Source organism: Oncorhynchus clarkii, chromosome 9 (genome assembly GCF_045791955.1).
Source record: "Oncorhynchus clarkii lewisi isolate Uvic-CL-2024 chromosome 9, UVic_Ocla_1.0, whole genome shotgun sequence".
In the NCBI taxonomy this organism is placed as follows: domain Eukaryota; kingdom Metazoa; phylum Chordata; class Actinopteri; order Salmoniformes; family Salmonidae; genus Oncorhynchus; species Oncorhynchus clarkii.
This window is the reverse complement of record NC_092155.1, coordinates 46,686,903-46,710,745: the sequence shown is the minus strand read 5'-3', so window position 1 is coordinate 46,710,745 and position 23,843 is coordinate 46,686,903. Positions and strand designations below refer to the sequence as shown.

Here is a 23,843-nt window from a genome sequence, read left to right as displayed (position 1 = left end):
TGGCTAGAGCACACATATGACTAACGGACAAAAGAATGAGATGATTTTTATTTGTCAAACGGCAGCCAACAATCGATTATCATGTCACCAGAATAAGACCCTTAATATTTATTGGAAAGGAGCATCAACCTCATCACCTTGCACTTTCACCATCCTGTGAAGTTCATAATTTATTTAATCTGTAACCTAATAAACTGCATGCTTTCCCGAGTCTAAAGTGGGAGGACCACACAACATGTCATCGCGTGACTAAGTTTACTTCGATATGGTTATTTATATGAATATTTACACATAATTCTTGCATAATTAATTTTAAAAAGACAAAAACATCCCACCTAGAAGTCCCCATCATGTAACTGTCTAATTTGTATAGCACCTCACAAACATAACACTGCCATCATCCTCTTTCACCACATCTTTCCCAAACATTAGATGACTGTTCTGTTCCTCCCTTCTAGATATTTTAAACTCTCCATTTTGCAGCTTTTCTCTTCTTGAATGAATCTCCATTGTTCATTTTGCCTCAGTGGATCAACGTTAACTTTTTCTGCCCAAGTTTCCAAAAGCATTTGGCAATTGATGTGTATTGGTGCGCTACAGTTAGCCCTAAAGCTTAGGCTACGCACTAACGGCAGATTAACATAATGAAAAAAATACGAATATTCAACCTGACCGCCGCCCTTCATCTACACAATATTTCTTGACCCTAAACCCGCCCCGCGGATATAACCGTGCGGACTGCGGGTTATGAGTCAACTTGCACATCACTAATGAGAGCAACTCATTAATGTCTTCCTAGCTTTCAAATAATCACTTGTATTTTCCCGAATGTAGCTTACTGTTATATTTTTCCTTTTAAATTGAATTACATTTTTTTTTAATTTTTTTTTACAAATTACAATTATTAGTAGAGAAACAATGACAATTGATGCCAATGCTTAAATCACATCAGAAGACCATTCTTGAGGGTAAAATATTTGAGTGTAATACCCCTCTAATTGAGAATTTTAGGAGCGAAGAATGTGCTGGTCTAGCAATATTTTTGCTCCTGCATATGTCATGACAGAGTTTGCAAAACAAAAGCCCACCCGATTGATACTGTAGAAAGAATCCTGATATACACTGAGTGTACAAAACATTAAGAACACCTTTTGCCTCAGAACAGCCTCAATTCGTCGGGCAAGGACTCTATAAGGTGTCGAAAGCGTTCCACAGGGATGCTGACCCATGTTGACGCCAATGCTTCCCACAGTTGTGTCAAGTTCTTGACAAACCGGTGCGCTTGGCACCTACTACCATACCCCGTTCAAAGGCACTTAATATTTTGTCTTGCCCATTCACCCTCTGAATGACACACATTCACAATCCATGTTGCAATTGTCCCAAGGCTTAAAAATCCTTATTTAACCTGTCTCCTCCCCTTCATCTACACTGATTGAAGTGGATTTAACAAGTGACATCAATAAGGGATCATAGCTTTCACCTGGACTTACCTAGTTAGTCTACGTCATGGAAATAGCAGCTGTTCTTGATGTTTTGTACACTCAGTGAAATTCTGCCAGGTATACTTACTTTGCAGTTACCATTTAATCGTGAAGGTTTTGGGGAAAGTCTTTGCCTACTCAGAAGACAGTTATCGTTATTGCTAACTGGCTACACAAAGTGAACGATAAACAGAGGCAATATTCCTAGAAATGAATTGGCAGATATTATGTTACGTTTGGCTTTTTAAGCCAATTGTGTCTAACCAAGGGTGGGACAATGTCAATGTGGATTTAATTATATAGTATCTCGGAGCTTGCGGTATCTGATACTTGTGAGATTTGTTTGTGACAGATTGCGGTGGAGCGTGTGAAAAATACAGGCCCTTTCTGAATTATTTGGCAAGCTACTCATACAGTAGGTGGGCTGAGAGCTACTGGTAGCTCACAATCAAACTGTTGGAGACCCCTGCTATCACTACTGTGAGGCTAATCTATTACTTATTAGCGTCGCAAGGCCCATTTCCACAAGTGGCTGCTATGGCCAATGAATTCACAGCAAAATAAAACAGCAAAAGCCAAACCTCAAGACCTAGTTCACTGCTTTACCAATACCACCCTTTCCTACAACTGCTTGCTACTGCACATCTCCATCAGTTGCTTCAGAATCCAAACCATTTAGCGAGCAACAGCACACGAGAGTTTCCATTGAAGTACGCATAAAGTATGCATACTTCCTTAAAGTATGCATTTTCACATTCCCCGTCATGGATTTACAGGCATTGTATAGGTACTGTATAAGCTTTGGGTGGGGGTAGTTTTCGACATTGTTAAATCCCATGACTGTGAGTGTGCAAGTGCACACTTTAGGAGAAGTGTGAAGAACCAGGTCGTAGCTACAGTGAATGTAGTGGTGGTTTAAATACAGCCCTACTTTCAGAACACTGTTTACAATGTGTTAAGAAAAACACTGCAGGGGACTTTTGAAGATGACTTAATACAAAATATCAGCGATAAGAGGGGGATTTTGTTAAATGCCAGTGATTCAACACGAGTGGGAAAAGAATAGATTGACACTAACATTTAGAGAAACAGTGAGTCACACAGCCCATTCATTTCCACAGCAAACGATTGCTTTCCTTCCCCCGCGCTTCCCAAAGAAGCATGGACAGTGATACATGCAGCGAGCGCAACAACAAGAGATCATTTTATTAAACTCCACATACAATCTTTACCAGATCACGTTTCTATGCCCTGGCACAGTAGTGAGTATTTGGGTATTTTCATGTTCATATTTAGGACAGCAAAAAAAACATGACCAGTGTCAGAAAGAAGTTTTTTTTTCTCTTAAGGGACTGTATTCATAAGATAAGGACATCAACAGACATGTTAACACTAGATCTACTTACAAGCCTTGTGAGACTTTCGTACAGCCTTCAAGTAGCCGTGAAACACACATCCTTTCATATTTCTGTTTGATGGCAAAACTATGGATCCAATTTAACCGGACTCGTGGGGAGCTTGAGCTCAACCGCTGGGCAAACATCTATATCGATTAAGTCCCTACAACGTCAAACGAGTAAAACCCAGTCCTTGGAATGGCGGATCGTTGTCCTGTGCCTTCGCTCCGAACCTCCGGTGGAATTGCACTCAGATCAGGATGAATCACGCTTTATTGACAGCTTGTCATTCACAAGCAGATTCACATGAGAGAAAAAGAGAGAGACAGAGGGAGAAACAGAGAGAGAGAGAGAGATGTCAACAGTAGACAGTAGTGGAGCTGATGGAAGAGGGAACAGACGGGGCCAAAGCCACGGGAAGCTGCAGACATCTGGGGACTGACACTGGCCCAGATTGCACCTGACCCCCTCATCCACCCAGGCACCATGCTTTTTCTCATTCCAAGCCCAGGAGATTACTGAGGAACTTTTCAAACAGCAGCAGCAAATCATAACCGATTACCACTGGCATTCACCAAGGGATTAGACACAAAGACATGGCAGGGGGGGGAATGAACAAGGCTCTCTCTGATATCATCAAATGCCCAAGCTGTGGCATTAACATTGGACTGGGATATAGAGCAATTGTTTTTGCGTGTGGAGACTCAGAAACACACCTGATGTACTGTAGAATAGGGATCACTATGGTCCACCTGGTTCAAAAACAAGCAGTCAGTAGGAGATAAGAGGAATTACAAGAACATGACTGTTACCAGTACAATACATTGTATTGCTGTAGTAGCAAGATGACAGCAATGTAGTGTTTTATTCTTTTTTTTGGTATTCAATCTTTTTCTGTGAGTTGTTGAGCACGTTTGACATTTCTAACAGTCAACTTTTTCTCTGTTTGAAATTTCAGCAGCACCATGCTCTGTCTACCAAGCTATAATAACTACAAATCCCATTCTCGGAGCCAAAATCAATGGTTCTGTCAAGGATGGCGAGGAACACCAAACACTTTACATCCTGTGCATTACCACAGGCCTCAATGTTCCATGACTGCCATGACCTCAAGACAAACCAAACCAAACAGCAGGGTCGTATGTACTAGGCACCAAATGGAAGAAAACACACTGAAACAGGGAGTGACTACATGAATTTGTCGAATAAGATACACTTGATTTTGTTTTCCTTTGTTAAAATGTTTTGCTACAGTGTGCACAAATGAATACGGCCCAATATGTGTGAAAACGTAACAATAAAATGTCGTTCCAGTTCCTTGTTTCAATCACAGCGGACAAGAATCAAGCTCATCTCACTAAGCAGTATAGCCTTACGTGCCAGTCTTCCAGATTATCCTACGATACAACGCGAGTATGGCGTCAGGCTTTGCAAAACCTAACTATGCACTTTACAGAGAATACCATACGGCAGAGGTTGGACATAGCTACATAAAACTGTTGTGTCTTCTATAATACTCCACTTTGTATGACAGTACCTTTAACATTCAACAAATCAGTTCTGTACTATTCTACACACGGCTCTGTGGCTTAGCTGTGCAGAAGAGGGAACTATTGCTCAGTACAGGGGGAGGAAGAGGGAAAGAAAAAACGAAATGTAAAGGAGAAATACTGTAGCGCACATTTTTATGTCTATTAGATTTCTGCTGTACAACCAGTCCTTTCATAATCATATATAGTATTATAATTACACTATTACATAATGTGGTAATAAAAAAAAAGAGGTAAATCTAAATAAACAACAAGCTCCACATCCTCCTGATCACACTGCTGCCCACCAGTTGTTACTTGAACTATGAGTATGTACAGTACCAGTCAAAAGTTTGAACACACCTACTCGTTCATGGGTTTTTCTTCATTTTTACTATTTTCTACATTGTAGAACAATAGTGAAGACCACAAAAGGACGAAATAACACATATGGAATCATGTAGTAACCAAAAAAAAGTGTTAAACATATTTTATATTTTTTACAGTAGACACCCTTTGCCTTGATGACAGCATTGCACACTCTTGGCAAAACATTGAAAAAGTTATCCTTTTTAAATAAAACTAAATTAGTCATATGTTCACCAAATAATGGATTTAAACACACAGTTTTGCAATGAAGGTCTACAGTAGCCTCAACAGCACTCTGTAGGATAGCACCATGGTGTAGCCGGAGGACAGCTAGCTTCTGTACTCTTCTGGGTACATTTACTTCAATACAAAACCTAGGAGGGTCATAGTTCTCACCCCCTTCCATAGACTTAAGACAGTAATTATGACATCTTCCGGAGGACATCCTCCAATCTATCAGAGCTCTTGAAGCATGAACTGATATGTTGTCCACCCAATCAAAGGATCAGATAATGAATCTAGTACTGAAAGCATAAGCTGCAGCTAGGTAGCACTGCAGTGCATAACATGTGGTGAGTAGTTGACTCAAAGAGAGGGAAAGACAATAGTTGAATAGTTTTGAGCAAATTAATTTCTTCCAAAATGAAGGAGAAGCAAGAGAAAGACGAAGACAGGTGTCATTATTTATTTTTCACTTTCTTAGCTAGCAAATGGAGCTAGCTACTTTAGCCTACTCAAACACCTTGCTCAATCAGAGGGATACTATGTTAGCTAGCTGGCTATGACTATCCAACACAACACTGGAACTCTTCAAAGTCAAGGTAAGCTTTTGGTTTTACAAATGTATTGCCACCGGGGCACACCGGTGTAACTGCTAAACTGCTTACTGACGGTACACTAACATTACTGCATGATTGTAGCGAGTTTACTAACGCATTAGTTTTATTAGCTATGCTGATTATGATGTTACTTTAGCTAATATTGTGACAACGATGTAGGCCGTGTATAGCGGTTATAAATTGTTTTGTCTTGAAAAGTTTTTTGTTTTGTTTTGCCTGGTCACATACAGCTGATCTGTTGTGCATTGAAGTCCACAAGTGAAGGTTAATTAGGCAAGTCAGTTAAGAACAAATTCTTATTTACAATGACGACCTACCAAAAGGCAAAAGGCCTCCTGTGGGGATGGGACCTGAGATTAAAAATAATAAAAATAAATAGAGGACAAAAACACACATCACGAAAAGAGAGACAACACTACATAAAAGAGAGACCTAAAACAACATAGCAAGGTAGCAACATGACAACACAGCATGGTAGCAACACAACATGACAACAATATGGTAGTAACAACATGGTAGCTGCACAAAACATGAAACAAACACTATTGGGCACAGATAACAGCACAAAGGGCAAGAAGGTAGAGACAACAATACATCACGCAAAGCAGCCACAACTCTCAGTAAGAGTGTCCATGATTGAGTCTTTGAATGAAGAGAGTTTGAGTGTTTGTTGCAGCTCGTTCCAGTCGTTAGCTGCAGCGAACTGAAAAGACGAGCGACCCAGGGATGTGTGTGCTTTCTGGACCTTTAACAGAATGTGGCTGGCAGAACGGGTGTTTTATGTGGAGGATGAGGGCTGCAGTAGATATCTCAGATAGGGAGGAGTGAGGCCTAAAAGGGTTTTATAAATAAGTTGATGCGAGAAGAAATGCAATGTGGCTGCTGTGAAAGTGAACTGTGTTTACTCGTGATCAGGGGTGTATTCATTCCGCCGATTTCGTTGCAAAACACTTCTTAAACGGAAGCAAATGGAACGAAACGGGGATAAACATACCTGAATTTGTCCAATGGAAACTCGTTTGCAACTAATGATTTCACCCTAGATCTGCTAGATGCAGGCAAGAATGTGCAAGGCCGTCACCTCAAATTTCTCTCGACCTGTGTGCACCTACGTTGTAAACTTTCATTCATAGGCTAGGTTGTAGCAACCTCATGATGGGTATAGGGAACATTTGAGTTTCATGTAGTAGCCTAAACCTATCGCTGTTACATTGAACTGGGTGAATGGAATATGAATGACAGCCATCCAATGTGCTGTAATAGAAATAAGGCCATGCTCATAAAAAAAAACGGCACCGACCACCACTGGGACATACAGTATATGGTATTCTGGGGTGCTGCCATCTTGAATACACAGTCCCGTAGAGTACACCACTTGGGTTGTATTGTGTTGACTGGGGTCCAGACTAGACTAGATTTTGTTATTAATCTGACATTTTTTACTGGGTCATGGGAAAAAAAATGTCTACCAATCAGAAAAAAAATGCCATGTGTTACTATAGTAATCCCAGACAAGCAGCTTTTTAAGTCAGCCCAGCATTGCTGTCACTCGTTTCAACTGATGAAACAATGGCAGCCCACTCAGACCATGTAGTCTCGGAATCCGTTAAAGCATAAAAGATACACTTGTTGACCCTGCGAAAATCACCATTGCTCTGTAATAACAACTAACAACCAACATTACTGGTATCTTTTCTGCACAACTTATACAACAGTTTTTGGAGTGAATCACATTTTTTGTATTTTATTAGGATCCCCCCTTAGCTGTTGCAAAAGCACCAGCTACTCTTCCTGGGGTCCACACAAAACACGAAACATGACATAATACAGAACATTAATAGACAAGAACAGCTGAAGTACAGAATTACATAAAAAATGTTTTAAAGACACACGTAGCCTACATATAAATACATACACACAAACTATCTAGGTCAAATAGGGGAGAGGCATTGTGCTGTGAGGTGTTGCTATATATATATATATGTTTTTTTAAACCAGGTTTGCTGTTTATTTGAGCAATATGAGATGGAACGGAATTCCATGCAAAAATGGCTCTATATAATACCGTATGCTTTCTTGAATTTGTTCTGGATTTGGAGACTGTGAAAAGACCCCTGGTGGCATGTCAGGTGGGATAAGTGTGTGTGTCAGAGTTGTGTGTAAGTTGACTATGCAAACCATTTGGGATTTAACACATTGTTTCTTATAAAAATAAGTGATGCAGTCAGTCTCTCCTCAACTCTTAGCCAAGAGAGACTGCATAGAATGTATATCAGCCCTTGGAATACAATGAAGAGCAAGATGTGCTGCTCTGTTCTGGGCCGCCTGCAGCTCAACTAGGTCTTTCCTTGCAGCACTGGACCACACGACTGGACAATAATCAGGTTAAGACAAAACTAGAGCCTGCAGGACTTGCTTTTTGGAGTGTGCTGTCAGAAAAGCAGAGCATGGCCTCCCGGGTGGCCCAGCTGTGCCACCAGATACTCTGGGTTTGCGCCCAGGCTCTGTCGCAGCCAGACGTGACCGGGAGGTCCGTGGGGCGACGCACAATTGGCCTAGCGTTGTCCGGGTTAGGGAGGGTTTGGCCGGCAGGGATATCCTTGGCTCTTCGTGCACTAGCAACTCCTGTGGCAGGCCGGGCGCAGTGCACGCTGATCAGGTTGCCAGGTGCATGGTGTTTCTTCCGACACATTGGTGCGGCTGGCTTCCGGGTTGGATGCACGCTGTGTTAAGAAGCAGTGCGGCTTGGTTGGGTTGTGTTTCGGAGGATGCATGGCTTTCGACCTTCGTCTCTCCCGAGCCCGTACGGGAGTTACAGACAGACAGACCTCTCCCCATATTTACAACCATTGAATCTATATGTTTTGACCATGACAGTTTACAATCTATGGCAACGTCAAGTAATTTAGTCTACTCAACTACACCATTAATTTCCATAGAACATAGGGAATGATTTGTACCAAATACAATGCTTTTAGTTTTAGAGTTGTTCAGGACCAGTTTATCACTGGCCACCCATTCCAAAACACATACAACAATGTTCAGAGAGCTTTGTTTTGTTTGTTTTGATATTGAAACAAATGCCCGACAAAGTGGCCGACGCTTTGTGTCCATTGCAGGTCAACGGGCAAGAGAGAGCGGTCAGTATCCTTTTCTGTTTTGGGCTTTAGTCCGCAACCCCCACCCCAATGCACTTAAACACACACGCACACATACACTCGCCTGCCTGCTAATGGGGATCAGGCAGGAGGTCACCCCTTGTTTGACCCCTGACCCCTCAATAGAACAAAGAGCACTTCTTACCAATTACTGCACTAATCCTCCCCTCTCCCTCTCTCTCTCTCTCTCCCTGGCCTGACCTACTCTGAGAGGGACCACACTGCCCAGGTCTATCCCCAAACACTTAACAGTTAGCAGGCTCACTTCCCTCAGAAAGCTCTAACACGGACCACATGTCCACAAATAAGCACACCCACTCAGTCCACTCCAGCCAGACCCTCCAAAATGCACACAAGGTTATGAACTGTCAACCATTGAAGCATGAGACCAACTTGACCAAGTGCGTTGCACTAGCAACATAACAGCAGCAATCTAATGGTAAGACCCAATGCATGTGGGTGGGAAAAAAAAGAGGCTGTTAATGAATGTCAGGAAGTGAATGAGAGTTTTCTCCCCCTACCTAACCATTCTGGTCGGAGCTTGTCAGAGCCCCCCGGTTCAGTTGCCTCAGAGTTTAGTAATCCAGCCCGGCACGGTTACACAAGGAGAGGAAGGGAGGGAGGAACGAGGGGGGAGGGCAGGGACTTGTAGGAGTGCTGCCTCTGCGGGTTTAAGCAAGAGAGGCGGGGGCATTTAATCTGGGATTTGGATGAGTGCAAAGGGCCTTGATAGGATCATCGGAGCGGCTATCAGGCTGTCCCTCTGGGGACCTACATGACACGGCACCGTCTCCACTCCATCTGAAGACTGCTACTCCTAATTCAGACTTCCTTCCTTGTGGTTGCCAGTTCCCAAGCAAGGCACATTGAAAGGTCTAGTCTACATGCGCAGTAGGACATTACTGACCTCCTTGCCTAGTAAGGATGTATAAACATAGAAAACTATGTCTCTACTGGCATATTGGAGTCTATGTTGCTGTTATGTGGGAGATAATGGTGGACATACAGTACTGGTAGATACAGTAGTATTGGTGGATACAGTTGTACTGGTGGATACAGTAGCTGGCCTACATGAGTTCTGGCATTTTCAAATGATGATGCCTGACGAAATGCTTAAATTACATTGCGACACAATATTAAATGCATTCAACACAAATGAAACAAATGAAGAATATCTTGAAATTGATCAAATCGGATAGAAGATGAAAGCACTGAAATTAGACATGCCAATGATTGCACTCTTTTAAGAATGGCAAGATAGTGGTTTCGGAAAGTATTCAGACCCTTGACTTTTTCCACATTCTGTTAGGTTACAGCCTTATTCTAGAAATTATTAAATTGTTTTTTTCCCCTCAAACACACAATACCCCATAATGTGAAAGCAAAAACAGGTTAAGAAATGTTGGCTAATTTATAAAAAATGTAATTTAAAATATTCAGTATTCAGACCCTTTACTCAGTACTTTGTTGACGCACCTTTGGTAGGGATTACAGCCTCGAGTCTTCTTGGGTATGGCGCTACAAGCTTGGCACACCTGTATCTAGGGAGTTTATCCCATTCTTTTCTGCAGATCCTCTCAAGCTCTACCATGTTGGATGGAAGCGTTGCTGCACAGCTATTTTCAGGTCTCTTCAGAGATATTCGATCGGCTTCAAGTTCGGGCTCTGGCTGGGCTACCCAAGGACATTGAGACTTGTCCCGAAGCCCCTCCAGCGCTGTCTTGGCTGTGTGCTTAGGGTCGTTGTCCTGTTGGAAGGTGAACCTTTGCCCCATTCTAATGTCCTGAGCAGGTTGTCATCAAGGGCCTCTCTGTACTGCGCTCCGTTCATCTTTGCCTCAATCCTGACGAGTCTCTCAGTCCCTGCCGCTGAAAAACATCCCCACAGCATGATGCTGCCGACCACCATGCTTCACGGTATTGATGGTGCCAGGTTTCCTCCAGACGTGACACTTGGCATTCAGCCCTAGGAGTGTGATCTTGGTTTCATCAGACCAGAGAATCTAGTTTTCTTTAGGTGCCTTTTGGCAAACTCCAAGCGGGCTGTCATGTGCCTTTTACTGAGGAGTGGCTTCCGTCTGGCCACTACCATAATGGTCTGATTGGCGGAGAGCTGCAGAGATGGTTGTCCTTCTGGAAGGTTCTCCCATCTCCACAGAGGAACTCTGGAGCTCTGTCAGAGTGACCATCGGTTCTTGGTCACCTCCCTGACGAAGGCCCTTCTCCCGATTGCTCAATTTGGCCCGGGCGGCCAGCTCTAGGAAGAGTCTTGGTGGTTCCAAACTTCTTCCATTTAAGAATGATGGAGGCCCCTGTGTTCTTGGGGACCTTCAATTCTGCAGACATTTTTTGGTACCCTTCCCCAGATCTGTGCCTCGACACAATCGTGTCTCGGAGCTCTACGGACAATTCCTTTGACCTCATGGCTTGGTTTTTGCTCTGACATGCACTGTCAACTGTGGGACCTTATATAGACAGGTGTGTGCCTTTCCAAATCATGTCCAATCAATTGAATTTACCACAGGTGGACTCCAATCAAGTTCTAGAAACATCTCAAGGATGATCAATGGAAACAGGATGCACCTGAGCTCAATTTCGAGTCTCATAGCAAAGGGCCTGAATACTTATGTAAATAAGTTATTTCTGTTTTTTATTTTAATACATTTGCAAAAATTCTAAAAACCTGCTTTTGCTATGTCATTTTGGGGCATTGTGCGTAGACTGCTGATTTATTTATTTTTTAATCCATTTTAGGTTATTAAGGCTGTAATGTAACAAAATGTGGGAAAAGTCTAAGGGTCTGAATACTTTCCGAAGGCACTGTATATGATTACTTTCATTTGAGAGGAATAATCACTATGGAGAATTGCTACTGCATGTCAAGCAAGACATTGTGGATGAATAAAGATAGACATGACGCTGACAAGAACAAAAGCAAACATTTTAATTTTGAGCAGCATTCAATGCTCAGCCATGCCATCTACTTCGCCAATAAATAAAGAATATACATTATAATTATAGGTCACACTGAAGTCAAGAAACCAGTTGACTTTTCCCAGAAAGCTCACGTCACTAGCAGCCTGTACCCAGACATGACACCTTGAGGCCAGGCCAGTTGATTAAGAGTTTCCCATTTTAAACCCCGTGCTTAAGCTTGATCCAGTCCCAGGGGTCCTATTCAGTCTGCTATGAAGATGCTAATGGTTAACAAGTTCACCCTCAAGAGCCTGCAGGCTCCTCTATTGCCTTTCATTGGCATTGGTGCATAAAGAGACATTATAAGCATTGTTCTAAGAAATTATAAAGGCTAATACATGTTAATAACAAGTTGTAAAGCATTATACCTGAATGCTTTAGGTAAAATGTTACAATGGTATTCATACAATAAACCAATGTGATGTGGTATGAGTGGACAGCCCTTCCGTGTACCTTTTCGCTGAAAACCAGAATGGGATTTTTTTGTCAAACTATGATTTGGTTGGTTGTTGTGTAAGTCTGGGGCAAATGTGTTTGCCCTTTCACTTTTTCTGTATGCAGAGTTGAATGATTAACTGGTAGTATCCATGCTTGTCCCATCTCTCACTGAGAAATCGCTTTCGGAAAAAAGGGGAAAATCTTGTTTCTCGTTTTGTTTACCCATTTAGACAACTTGACTTACTGTACTATAAATTACACAAGTTAAAAATACAATTAGAAATATAAAAATACATGAAGTATGCCCTTTCTGTGGTGTCCTCATGCTACAAGTATCATAGTTATCTCCACAGAACATGACTGCAGGAGTGACTCAGGGCTTTCCAAGAATAGGTTTTCCTTGACAACTACCAGGCGCTTTACTTCCTTGTATTATGCATTGAGCACTGGGAGGGAGAGAGAAAGAGAGCGAAAGAGGAGAGAGAAATAAAACTGTCATTGAGAGACTTGCATAAAATTCGACATACAGAGCGAGAGAGCATGAGGTAGAGCGAGGGAGAAGGGTAGAAGAAGGGAAAGAGAGGAAGGGAGAGCAACACAGTCAGAGCCATGGCTCAGCGGACAAACATAGCAGAGCGCTAGCTTGCTCAGACAGACAGGGGAAACAGAGGCCCCACGTGCATCCAGCACGCCAGGCTCTCTATCCTCTTACATAATGTCTCAAGTTCAATACAGCCGTTTCTATTTAAAGTCCTGGCTAGGCCTGGTGACAAAAAGGTGATATACTTAGTGCCCCGAATGCTGCATGAAAGCCCCGTTAGGGCTATATCGGTCACAGACAAGCCCTGGGGTGTGGATTTTGGTCATGCTGCTGGTATTTTTAGAACAGCTGATGATCTTGGGTTATTTACAGTACATGCAGTGCAAACCCACCCTCAGCGGATAGATGCCTCACATCACTATGTAGCCAGCTAGCGTCTAGAAGCTTGCAGTTAACGTAGTGCTTTGATGTTGCGCATGATAGCCATATAAGTATTTGAGGGATATTATGGACTAACCCCATCTGTTTTCAGGGGATGGCTAACTAATCTTCCTGATTGTGTGCACTGATTTTGAAAATCAGGGGGGGGGGGGGGGGGGAAGAGGGCTTTTACACTTAATTAAAGGACAAGACATTTAACTTGCATGAGCAAGCTAGCCAGGCTATGCACACAGTTTTAAGAGAGCGCAATCATGCTACTCTGGTTACATGGAGCTATGGGTTCAACTATGGCCAGACAAGGAGTGTGGCATTGGTGTTTTAATATAACCTGACCGTTATACATTGTCTGAGAGTGTACATTGTCATGGCCCATGCCTTGAACCACCATTGCACATGTGTTGAAGCAAACAGGTTGATCAGTCATAATTTAGAAGAAAGCAGAAAGAAAAACTGACAGTTAAAAATAACCATAGAACGCCTAGACTGCTCTCTTAAAAATGCAACTTTAGCCCCTGGTTGTTAAAATGTATGTTATTGTAATTCCAATTGGAGCAATATTATGAAGTCAGAAATGTACACGTTTAAAGGGATAGTTTTTCATATTTCAAAAACTTTGTCTCTGGTAGTTGTGAGCTGCCCCTTTAAATGGTATTAGGTAGTCATTAGCCAGTAACAGTGACTTCCCTTTTTCTCTGACCTAAACCTGTTGCCTTTTTTTCACCACACACAAAAACTGCATAGACTTTGAATCATACAGCTACAAATAACAGAAGAAACCCATTTCCAACCAAACCAACCAACGAAATGACAAACTGGCACATACATTTGAGAGTGCTGTGTATATGCATCAAACAGGTGCTGGAAATTATATCAAAATGTGATAACTCAAACGCAGCAGGAAGGAAGATTAGAGGATTTGATTCCATTGGTAATTATAGCAGCTCTTATCGTGAAGTCCTGGTGACGAGAGAAAGGGCTTCACAGAGTGTCGGAAACATGAGTACTGCTAGTGCTAATGAGAACGGCAATTTGGTGCAAAAGAAGGGTGCATATTAGGCGGTATGGCAGTATTTCGGCTACAGGCGAACTGATGTCAACCAAATGCAAGTGTTATGCAAAAAGAGCTTCAGAGTTGTGGCAACAACAAGAGGCAACCTGACACATTTATTGAACCATTTGAATAAGAACCAGCCCTTACTTTACAACAATTGCAGCAAACACCCTCAGCCATAGCCAGCCACCTGCGTTAAACAGACATTGATTGCCAATGCGTTTTCAAGTGTAACACTCTACGAAAAAACATTGAAATCCCAGAGGCCATCACCGATCTATCACAGTGTCAACAAGAATCATGTCTTTGGCTGTGAGCAAAGACAGCTTCAAGAAGATCACAAACACGCTGGACAGGAGATTAAAGATACCATCTCACACATACAGTGCTTTCAGAAAGTATTCACACCCCTTGACTTTTTACACATCTGGTTGCGTTACAAGGTGAGATTGAAATGCCCTCAGAACAGCCTCAACTCATCGGGGCATTGACTCTACACGGTGTCGAAAGTGTTCCACAGGGATGCTGGCCCATATTGACTCCAATGCTTCCCACAGATGTGTCAAGTTGGCTGGATGTCCTTTGGGTGGTGGACCATTCTTGATACACACGGGAAACTGTCAAATTTGATTTGAAACCCAGCAGCGTTGCAGTATTTTTAAAACTGCACTGTCGGTTAGGGGCTCGTAAGTAAGTATTTCACGGTAAGGTTATATTCGGCGCATGTGACTAATAAAACTTGATTTGATTCTTGACACAAACTGGTGCGCCGGCACCTACTACCATACCCTGTCTTGCCCATTCACCCTCTGAATGGCACACACACAAAATCCATGTCTCAATTGTCTCAAGGCTTAAAAATCCTTCTTTAACCTGTCTCCCCCCTTCATCTACACTGATTGAAGAGGATTTAACAGGTAACATCAATAAGGGATCGTAGCTTTCAACTGGATTCACCTGGACAGTCTATTCAGTGTTTCCCAAACTCGGTCCTGGGGACCCCAATGGGTGCATAGCTGATAATCAGCTGTGTAGCACTAGTGCAAAAACCAAAATGTGAACCCCTGTGGGTCTCCAGGACTGAGTTTGGGAAACACTGCTATGTCATGGAAAGAGCATTCAACCTCCTGAGTCAATGTTAAAAGCACATTTGGCAACAATTACAGCTTTAAGTCTTTCTGGGTAAGTCTCTAAGAGCTTTGCACCTGTTTTGTACAATATTTGCACATTATTCTTTAAATTCTTCAAGCTCTGTTAAGTTGGTTGTAGATCATTGCTATGTAGCCATTTTCAAGTCTTGCCATTGATTTGAGCCGATTTAAGTCAAACCTGTAACTCGGCCACTCAGGAACATACAATGTCGTCTTGGTAAGCAACTCCAGTGTAGACTTGGCCTTGAGTTTTAGGTTATTGTCCTGCTGAAAGGATTTGTGAATTTGTCTCCCAGTATCTGTTGGAAAGCAGACTGAACCAGGTTTTCCTCTAGGATTTTACCTGTGCTTGGCTCTATTCTGTTTCTTTTCACCCCAAAAACTCCATAGTCCTTGCCGATGACAAGCACACACGATGCAGCAACCACCGTGCTTAAAAATATGAAGAGTGGTACTCAGTGATGTGTTATGTTTTGGTCAACTCCAACACAACGCTTTGTATTCAGGACATAAAGTTCATTTCTTTCCCATATTTTTTGCAGTTTTACTGCAGGGTGCATGTTTTGGAATATTTATATTCTGTGCAGGCGTCCTCCTTTCACTCCGTCAGTTAGGTTAGTATTGTCGTCAATTAGGTTAGTATTGTGGGGTAACTACAATGTTGTTGATCCATCCTCAGTTTAATGACTGTGATAAGAGAAAACTATGTAACGGTTTTAAAAAGTCACCATTGGCCTCATGTTGAAATCCCTGAGCGGTTTCCTTCCTCTCCGGCAACTGAGTTAGGAAGGACGCCTGTATCTTTGTTGTGACTGGGTGTAACATCCAAAGTGTAATTTAATAACTTCACCATGCTCAAAGGGATATTCAATGTCTGCTTTTATTTACTCATCTACCAGTAAGTGCCCTTCTTTGCGAGGCATTGGAAAACCTCCCTGGTCTTTGAGGTTAACTCTGTGTTTGAAATTCATTGCTCAACTGAGGGGCTTACAGATACTTTTATTTGTGGGTTACAAAATCATGTTAACCACAGAGTGAGTCCATGCAATTTGTTGTGACTTGTTAAGCACATTTCTATTCCTGAACTTATTTAGGCGTGCCATAACAGAGGGGTTGAATACTTATTGACTCAAGACATTTCAGCTTTTAATTTTTTATTTATTAGTTTTAAAAAATAAAATAAAAAAATTAAAGATTATTCCACTTTGACATTGAGTATTGTGTGTGTAGGTCAGTGACACACCTCAATTTTAATCAATCTAAAATTCAGGCTGTAACAACAAAATGTTGAAAAAGTCAAGGGGTGAGAATACTTTCTAAAGGCATTGTATTTCTCCCAAATTGTCATCCCAACACTGTATAACAAAATTAAGGGAGAAGTTGAAACTCACACGTTGATTATTACCTTTGGCCTAGTAGAACAACCAAGCCCTACATTAGTTTGAAAGTACACTTTATTGATGAGAAGTTTCAACCGAATTATTGGTGCTTGCAAAAGAAGAAAACAACAGTCTGGGGTTGAGAGACGCTTTAGCTGCCTGGCGCCTGAATGCGGAACAGCAAGTGTGATTTACGATAACGCCGCAAACGTGGGCCAGACTCCAATGTTTTGGACACAGGCTGCACCTTTGCAATTGGTAGGCTACGTGTTACATGTTAAGGCACTGACTTAAATTTTAATTATAATAATGATTGAGACTACTTATACATAATTACACAATCATACGCTTCCTATTCCATCTGCAGCCTATGGTGCCCGACTAAATAATTAACTTAATTAATTAATAACATTAATAACCTAAGTGCTGCTCTTATAGCACACAATATTTTGATGATCATGTTAATTTAAAAATGTGTTTGTTTTGTTAATTTGCAGGTGTAATAATCCTATCTATTAGCATACGTATAACAATGTTGTTTCAATTGGTTTTGTATTCAGTTAGCACAGTATGTCTTCATTCAAATGATCTCATTTCAGCAGCGACGTTATCTAACCTGACACTTGTCTGATGGAATAACCAGGTTTTTCCCCAAGTGCTTGAAAATCTCAATTCATAAGCGCAATTGCAATATCTGGCAAAATAGTCGCAATTAGATATTTTGTCCAAATCGTGCAGCCAAGCAAAATCAAGCTCTATCTGACTCTGCTGGTGATCCTTAAAAAACAGTAAATGCACTGAAGCGTACAAACTCCTCTTTTACCCTGGCTAAGAAAGTTCTGACTGACTCTGGCATCATAACTGAGAATAATAAACGCATCACTTATGCCAATCTGCATTTTATCTCAGCAGGCTTTTTATTTGAGAGAAACAGTGGTTTAATTGACCCTGGTCAGTCAATAGGCTGCTCTTCCCTCTGCCAGCCTCTAGCTGACTCGACGGTTAACCCGTCACGTTCTAGTGACTCGTTGTTATTTCAACAATTTACTTCCTGTGATGAGCTAGATGCCTTCCTTAAAAGTGGGACTGACAGCGTTTTAACTACTCTGCAGATATGAAACAAACGGACAATCGTAATATCAGTAAAAAATATATATCAAATTCCCAGTTAATGCTTCAAAACCCAACTTTATAGGTTTTAAAAATAGGTTCTATTTGACCCAAAATTACATGACGTACAGTAAGGCATTTGTTGGTGTAATAGATGAATGCAGGGTAGCCTAGTGGTTAGAGCGTTGGACTAGTAACTGGAAGGTTGCAAGTTCAAATCCCCGAGCTGACAAGGTACAAATCTGTCATTCTGCCCCTGAACAGGCAGTTAACCCACTGTTCCTAGGCCGTCATTGAAAATAAGAATTTGTTCTTAACTGACTTGCCTAGTTAAATAAAGGTTAATAATAATAATATAATTCACCAATACATTTCTTGGTAGTCCAAAACACATTGCTATCAGGTTGTAAATCACAGCTAACCTGGTACATTGTTTGCTGCCTCCACCCACCCACTGTTTTGAGTTTCAATCATTTTGAACAAAAAAAACCTGACAATTTTAACTAAGGCTGGAAATGTACTAATAGTTGATTGTATTGACATGTACATGTGTGTGTACTGACATGTATGTATAACTGATAGATGCACACACACGCTACATGTTAATGTTTTTAAATGTATGTAAATGGTAAAGTCTTTTGTCTGTAATTCATTTCTCGTTATACGTCAGACCCCAGTAATACTAGCTGTCGCCACTGGCGTCAGCTAATGGGGATCCTAATAAACCAAATCAAAATCCAGTCATAACGTGGCTAATAGGCCAGCACACATATCAAACACAAGGCCCGCGGGCTTAATGGGACACACAAACAAGAATAAATGAGTCAATAGTTGAGTAATCTACTTTCTGAAATTACAGCCTGATGCGCTCGTATCGGTGAATTCAATTGCGCCGCTTTCGTGTCTCCGGTTTACAGCGCGCAGCAGAGGGAGAGTGTACACACACATGCCACAGTCCAAGCTAGACCACTAAAATGTTGCAGTCTGGCTTCAGTTTTTAAAAAAGATTGACAATGAGGAGCCAAAAAACTAAACCTGCAACAAAACACCATGCAGAGGACAAATATGTAGGTCTATTACAGCAACATTTGAGCAGTAGCCTAGGCTGACTTCTCAAGTACAATACAATTGGAGTGCACCATAAAGCGAGTCTGTATTCAACCGCAATGGTGATCCGTGCAGTTCAAAACAGCTACCACTTCAATAAAGCCATTAGATGCGGTTCACTGTGCTTTATTACAGGCGACAGTTTTAGTACTCATCACTGCATCATCTACCAGAAAGTTGGTTGGCCCTCTTTGAAGTCACGTAGGTTAATACATGGCTATTTTTTCATGTATAACAAAAAAAAACTTTAACAAAAACTCCCACAGTACCTATCATTACTAAACTTTAGATTTATGAGTTACCACAATCAGTCTCCGGGGTGGCTAACTCTGGAAATTCCTTCGGTCTCTACTGTGTCAACTAAAAGCTGATTTACCTTTCTTGCCCCTTATTTGTGAAACGATCTTCAAAATGTACTTACATTTGATGTTCTGGTGCTTCTAGGGCAATTCAGAAAGCTGATTGAGCTTACTGATGAATGTGTTTGTTTTTCTTTCTGCTTGCATTGAGTATTTATACTGTTTAACAAAACATTAGGAACACCTGCTCTTTCCATGACACAGACTGACCAGGTGAATACAGGTAAATGCTATGATTCTTTATTGATGTCACCTGTTAAATCCACTCCAATCAGTGTAGATGAAGGCTGGAGACATGTTAAAGAAGGATGTTTAAGCCTTGAGACAATCAAGACAAGGATTTTGCATGTGTGCCATTTAGAGGGTGAATGAGCAAGACTAAATATTTAAGTGCATTTGAACAGGGTATGGTAGGTACCAGGAACTGCAACGCTGCTGGGTTTTTCACGCTCAACAGTTTCCTGTGTGTATCAAGAATGGTCCACCACCCAAAGGACACCCAGCCAACTTGACACAATTGTGGGAAGCATTGGAGTCAATGTGGGCCAGCATCCCTGTGGAATGCTTTTGACACCTTTATAGAGTCCATGCCCTGACGAATTGAGGCTGTTTTTAGGGCAAAAGTGGGTGCAACGCAATATTAGGAATGTGTTCCTAATGTTCTGTACACTCTGTGTATATTTTCATATGTGTATTTCCTATAGATCAGGGCTCATCTGTAAAAAAAAAAAAATGATAAAAAAAGAGACATTGGTCTCAGTATGACTCCCTGATGAAATAAAGGTTAAATAAAATATACAGCACCGGTTTTAGAATCTTTGGGATGTGCCTTACTGAAAATGATACCGTTCATTGAACTCAATGTCACGAACTACTTTGCATTTCATAACAAAACGTAATAGAGGAGAAACACGATAACTATTGGTTGATCTGAAGTGAAAACTGAGACTCAAAAGTTGACTGCTAAATGGTAAGTTCGGTCTTTCCAAGATGGCGCCCAGGCTATTGTTCAGATGACTGTGTCAGAAACTGTTATCCTGTGGCTCACAGGAGCAGGAAGTACTGAGCCTCACACTAAACAGAACTGATGACAAAGGATGGAAAAACACCCACTAACCAACTAGGTTATCACGATACCAGCATTATGTTTTCCAGAAATATGAAAGGAAAACAAAACATGAAGCAGACTTCCATTTCTTGAGAAAAAGTGTCCTAATGTTACTCAGTCCCATTGCTTATTTTCCAAGCTATAAAGGACTATGAAGGTTGGTCTGCCTAATGTTTTCCTTTTTTTTGCCATGGAAAATACCAGTATCAAAATAATATGATACTATATCGTGACAACCTATAACCAACTAACTCCAATTCAATACTACTAGTGTTTCCCCTACCATTACTTAGATGATGGAAGCCCCTCTGCCTATATCAACTGCCAGAATAAATGCACCGAATCTAACGCCACATCCAGGCAGTATTAATGATGCACTTTGTCAAAGAACAGAAACATAAGCCTTTGCATTTTCTCACAATGACTGCATTGCTAAATGAAATTGTTGTTATCTAACATCCATGAATTTGTTTGCACAGCTTTACTTCTACCATACCGTGGCAATCCCGCTTTTGGAAACTTTGATGTGATGCATCTCTCTCACTCAGAGCGTACTCTTATAGGGGTGTCTATGTACACTGTCAACCCGTAGGATTGCTGACATGGTGCATTTTGAGTCCATACTCTTCATAATAAACATCTCTTCGTCCACAGACTCAGCAGAACATTGGAAAATACTGCCCAAGACAACATTTGTGGGTAAATCTCAAATCAACTTCCCGATGCCTTCATCTGTATCAATCCAAAATAGCCCTATACCCCCCTCCACTTTTTTACAGTTATTATATTACGGTACAACTGGTTAAAAACACAAACCTCATGGTTTGTTTCGGATTTTGTCAAATGTTTGATGTTTATGAATGTTATTTTGTGTACTGTGGGCCAATTCGGCTTGCAGGTATATGCAACTGCCCACCTGTAGACTAGATGTCAACAAAGGCATTACCAGAGATACGCATATAATGACGATATAATGTCTCCGCCCTAACAATGGGATTTGTTGTCCACAGAGCAGAAGGGCGGGCTTTCAAGCTTCTGCCTATTCCTCTCTTTGGATTGGTGGACACACCTAATTGAATAATTTGGGGAATATTTGATGAGGGGTATTCAATGCAGAGTGAGATGATATTCTAGCCTCATGACTATGCATATACAGTCTCGAATTTCACTTCTATTAGAATAAGCCTCAAATATCAAAATAGCAATTCATGTTTATCTTGACTAAATTTGACACTCTTATTGCTCCACATACAAACAAATTCTCACCTGCTTAATAATTAAGGATCTGCTTAGGGTGGACAGATTTTGGGTAGAGATAGGGCTCTCGGTTTGGCTCTCTCTAAGCATAACATAACCACACAGAAGTAGATTTATGAGTAAAGTTACACACTTCCCCCAAAAAGCATAATATACATATGGTATGATGGTTTGACCTTGTACAGAAAATGTAACAAAAATGTCTTGATTGATATTGCAACGAACAGCCTTTGCTGAACTCAAATACATCCTACAGTTGTGGTACTTAAGTGGTTGTACTACAGTTAAAGGCCCAGTGGGCAGCTTTCTGGGGCGACCCTTGAGAGGAAGAGAAGAGAGAGGTTTCACTCTTGCCAGAATCTGTAAACAATTTCTTTTTTTAAATCGCCCAACGCGTTTCTATGAGTTCATTTTGGACCGAAGCTTGTCGCCTGCCTTCCTGCCTTTGGGATAACAACTCCCATTGTTAAGGCATGAGACATGAGCATCTCATCATTATACAGATCTCTGGCGACCTGACCAAATTAACATAGAAATGTGAGTTATAGATCTATCATTCTCATTGAAAGCAAGTCTGAGAATCAGATCTATGGTGGCTACATTCAGATTATTTTAGCATTTTCTTATGAGGCGACTGACACTACCCACTGGACACAGAAATCAACTAAACATCTATTCCAACGTTGATCAACCAGTGCGTGCCCACTGGGTACATTTAAACATGTCTTATTTACTGACATTAATAAGATATGAGGGGACACATTTCAGTTAATAATTGAACAACTTTGTTGCATTCCAACGACAAATACAGAGCACTCTGCAAAAGCCAAACCATGCACCTTGATATCAAAGGCCAACTTCTGCCCATTTCCTACACAGCAGAGAGAGAGAGAGAGAGCGAGCGCACTGGGGCTAGAGCAAATAAGACCCTCGTTTAAAGAAGACCCATCCACCCAATTAACAGTCGCTTTTATATCAATCTATTATTCAACGGCACATTAGTTTAGCGATGTCCCATAGCTTACAAGCGTAAAATGATCAGACGAAAGTAATAGCGTATTCCACCTAATTGCCAATGACAGTTTTATTCAAACTCTGAACTCACATTAAATAACTTTTGTCACACAAATAGGCTACAAGATGCCGCCAAAGCGAAAAATACCCCTAATTGAAGCAACCATTGTGGGCTTCGTGCGTTTTAAAGAGTCGGAGAAAATGCATAGTACTTTTGCTCGTAAGCGGAAGGTCCCAAACATGTCCTGTGATAAATCATGAAACACTGTTTATAATGGGTGAAAGGACTATTCCCGGTTCGTTCCATGGTTTTCGATAAAACTCGTCTTACCTGCGAGACGTCATAGCAGTCTTAGAAAGCTGTCTTCGAATGAGAAGGGAAAGTCAAATAAAGTGAACGTTCCCTTTACGTCTTCGCCGTGTCGCTGTTGGACAGCGTGCACTCAGGAGGGCGTTTATTGAACAATGTTCAACTCCAAAGGCAAGTTATCGCAGCACACCCCGCCTCCAAAACCCACAGTCATATTCATTGTACCACGCGGTCCCTGCAGCTTAAACATAAACTACACACTTTTAGTCTATTCCAGGGGCGCAACTTTAGTTTTAGAAGTGGGGGGTAACTTGATGGGGGGTCTGGGGTTCCTCCCATTTTTGCGGGCATCCATGACCCTTCTAGCCTTCTCTATTTAGAGCAACATAAAATCAGCAAAAATGGCCAGTCATCAAGCTAGGTAAGAGATCATTATTAAATATGTTTAAGTGACTGATAAGACTGAACTAGATCATTGATAATTCAATAATCAATATTATCTTGTGTTGCACCTTTAATCAATAGCTTAACAAATGAACAACTCTTACAAATAAAGTACAAATACTTTTCATTGTCTTTATTAAGACATCCTCTATATCATATTTCAGCCAGACAGCCTAGCCAGCCTGAGTCACCTGCACGCCCAACCCCCACCAGTCTAGTCAATAACTCAACTCCATCTTTTTATATGTCAAGGAAAGGTTTGGAAAACAAAAGTTTTATAAAAACACACATACATACCTACACATTAACACACAGAAACAGTACACCCTCCATATAATTCATATCATAGGCCTAATAGTACTGCAGAGCTCTTTTTACTTGT

General features: G+C 41.3%; 1 protein-coding gene across 2 annotated transcripts in view; it reads right to left on the bottom strand.

The window, feature by feature from the left end:
- Positions 1–23,184, bottom strand: part of LOC139416420 (tyrosine-protein phosphatase non-receptor type 11-like) — a 57,617-nt gene extending 34,433 nt beyond the window's left edge. The window contains exon 1 of one of the 2 annotated variants that reach the window (XM_071165016.1): positions 23,039–23,184. In XM_071165016.1, coding sequence (XP_071021117.1) covers positions 23,039–23,052 — 14 coding nt within the window. In that variant the 5' untranslated portion in view covers positions 23,053–23,184. The remainder of the gene's footprint in view (positions 1–23,038) is intronic. The other variant, XM_071165015.1, reaches the window with a different exon arrangement.
- Positions 23,185–23,843: the final 659 nt, after the last annotated feature.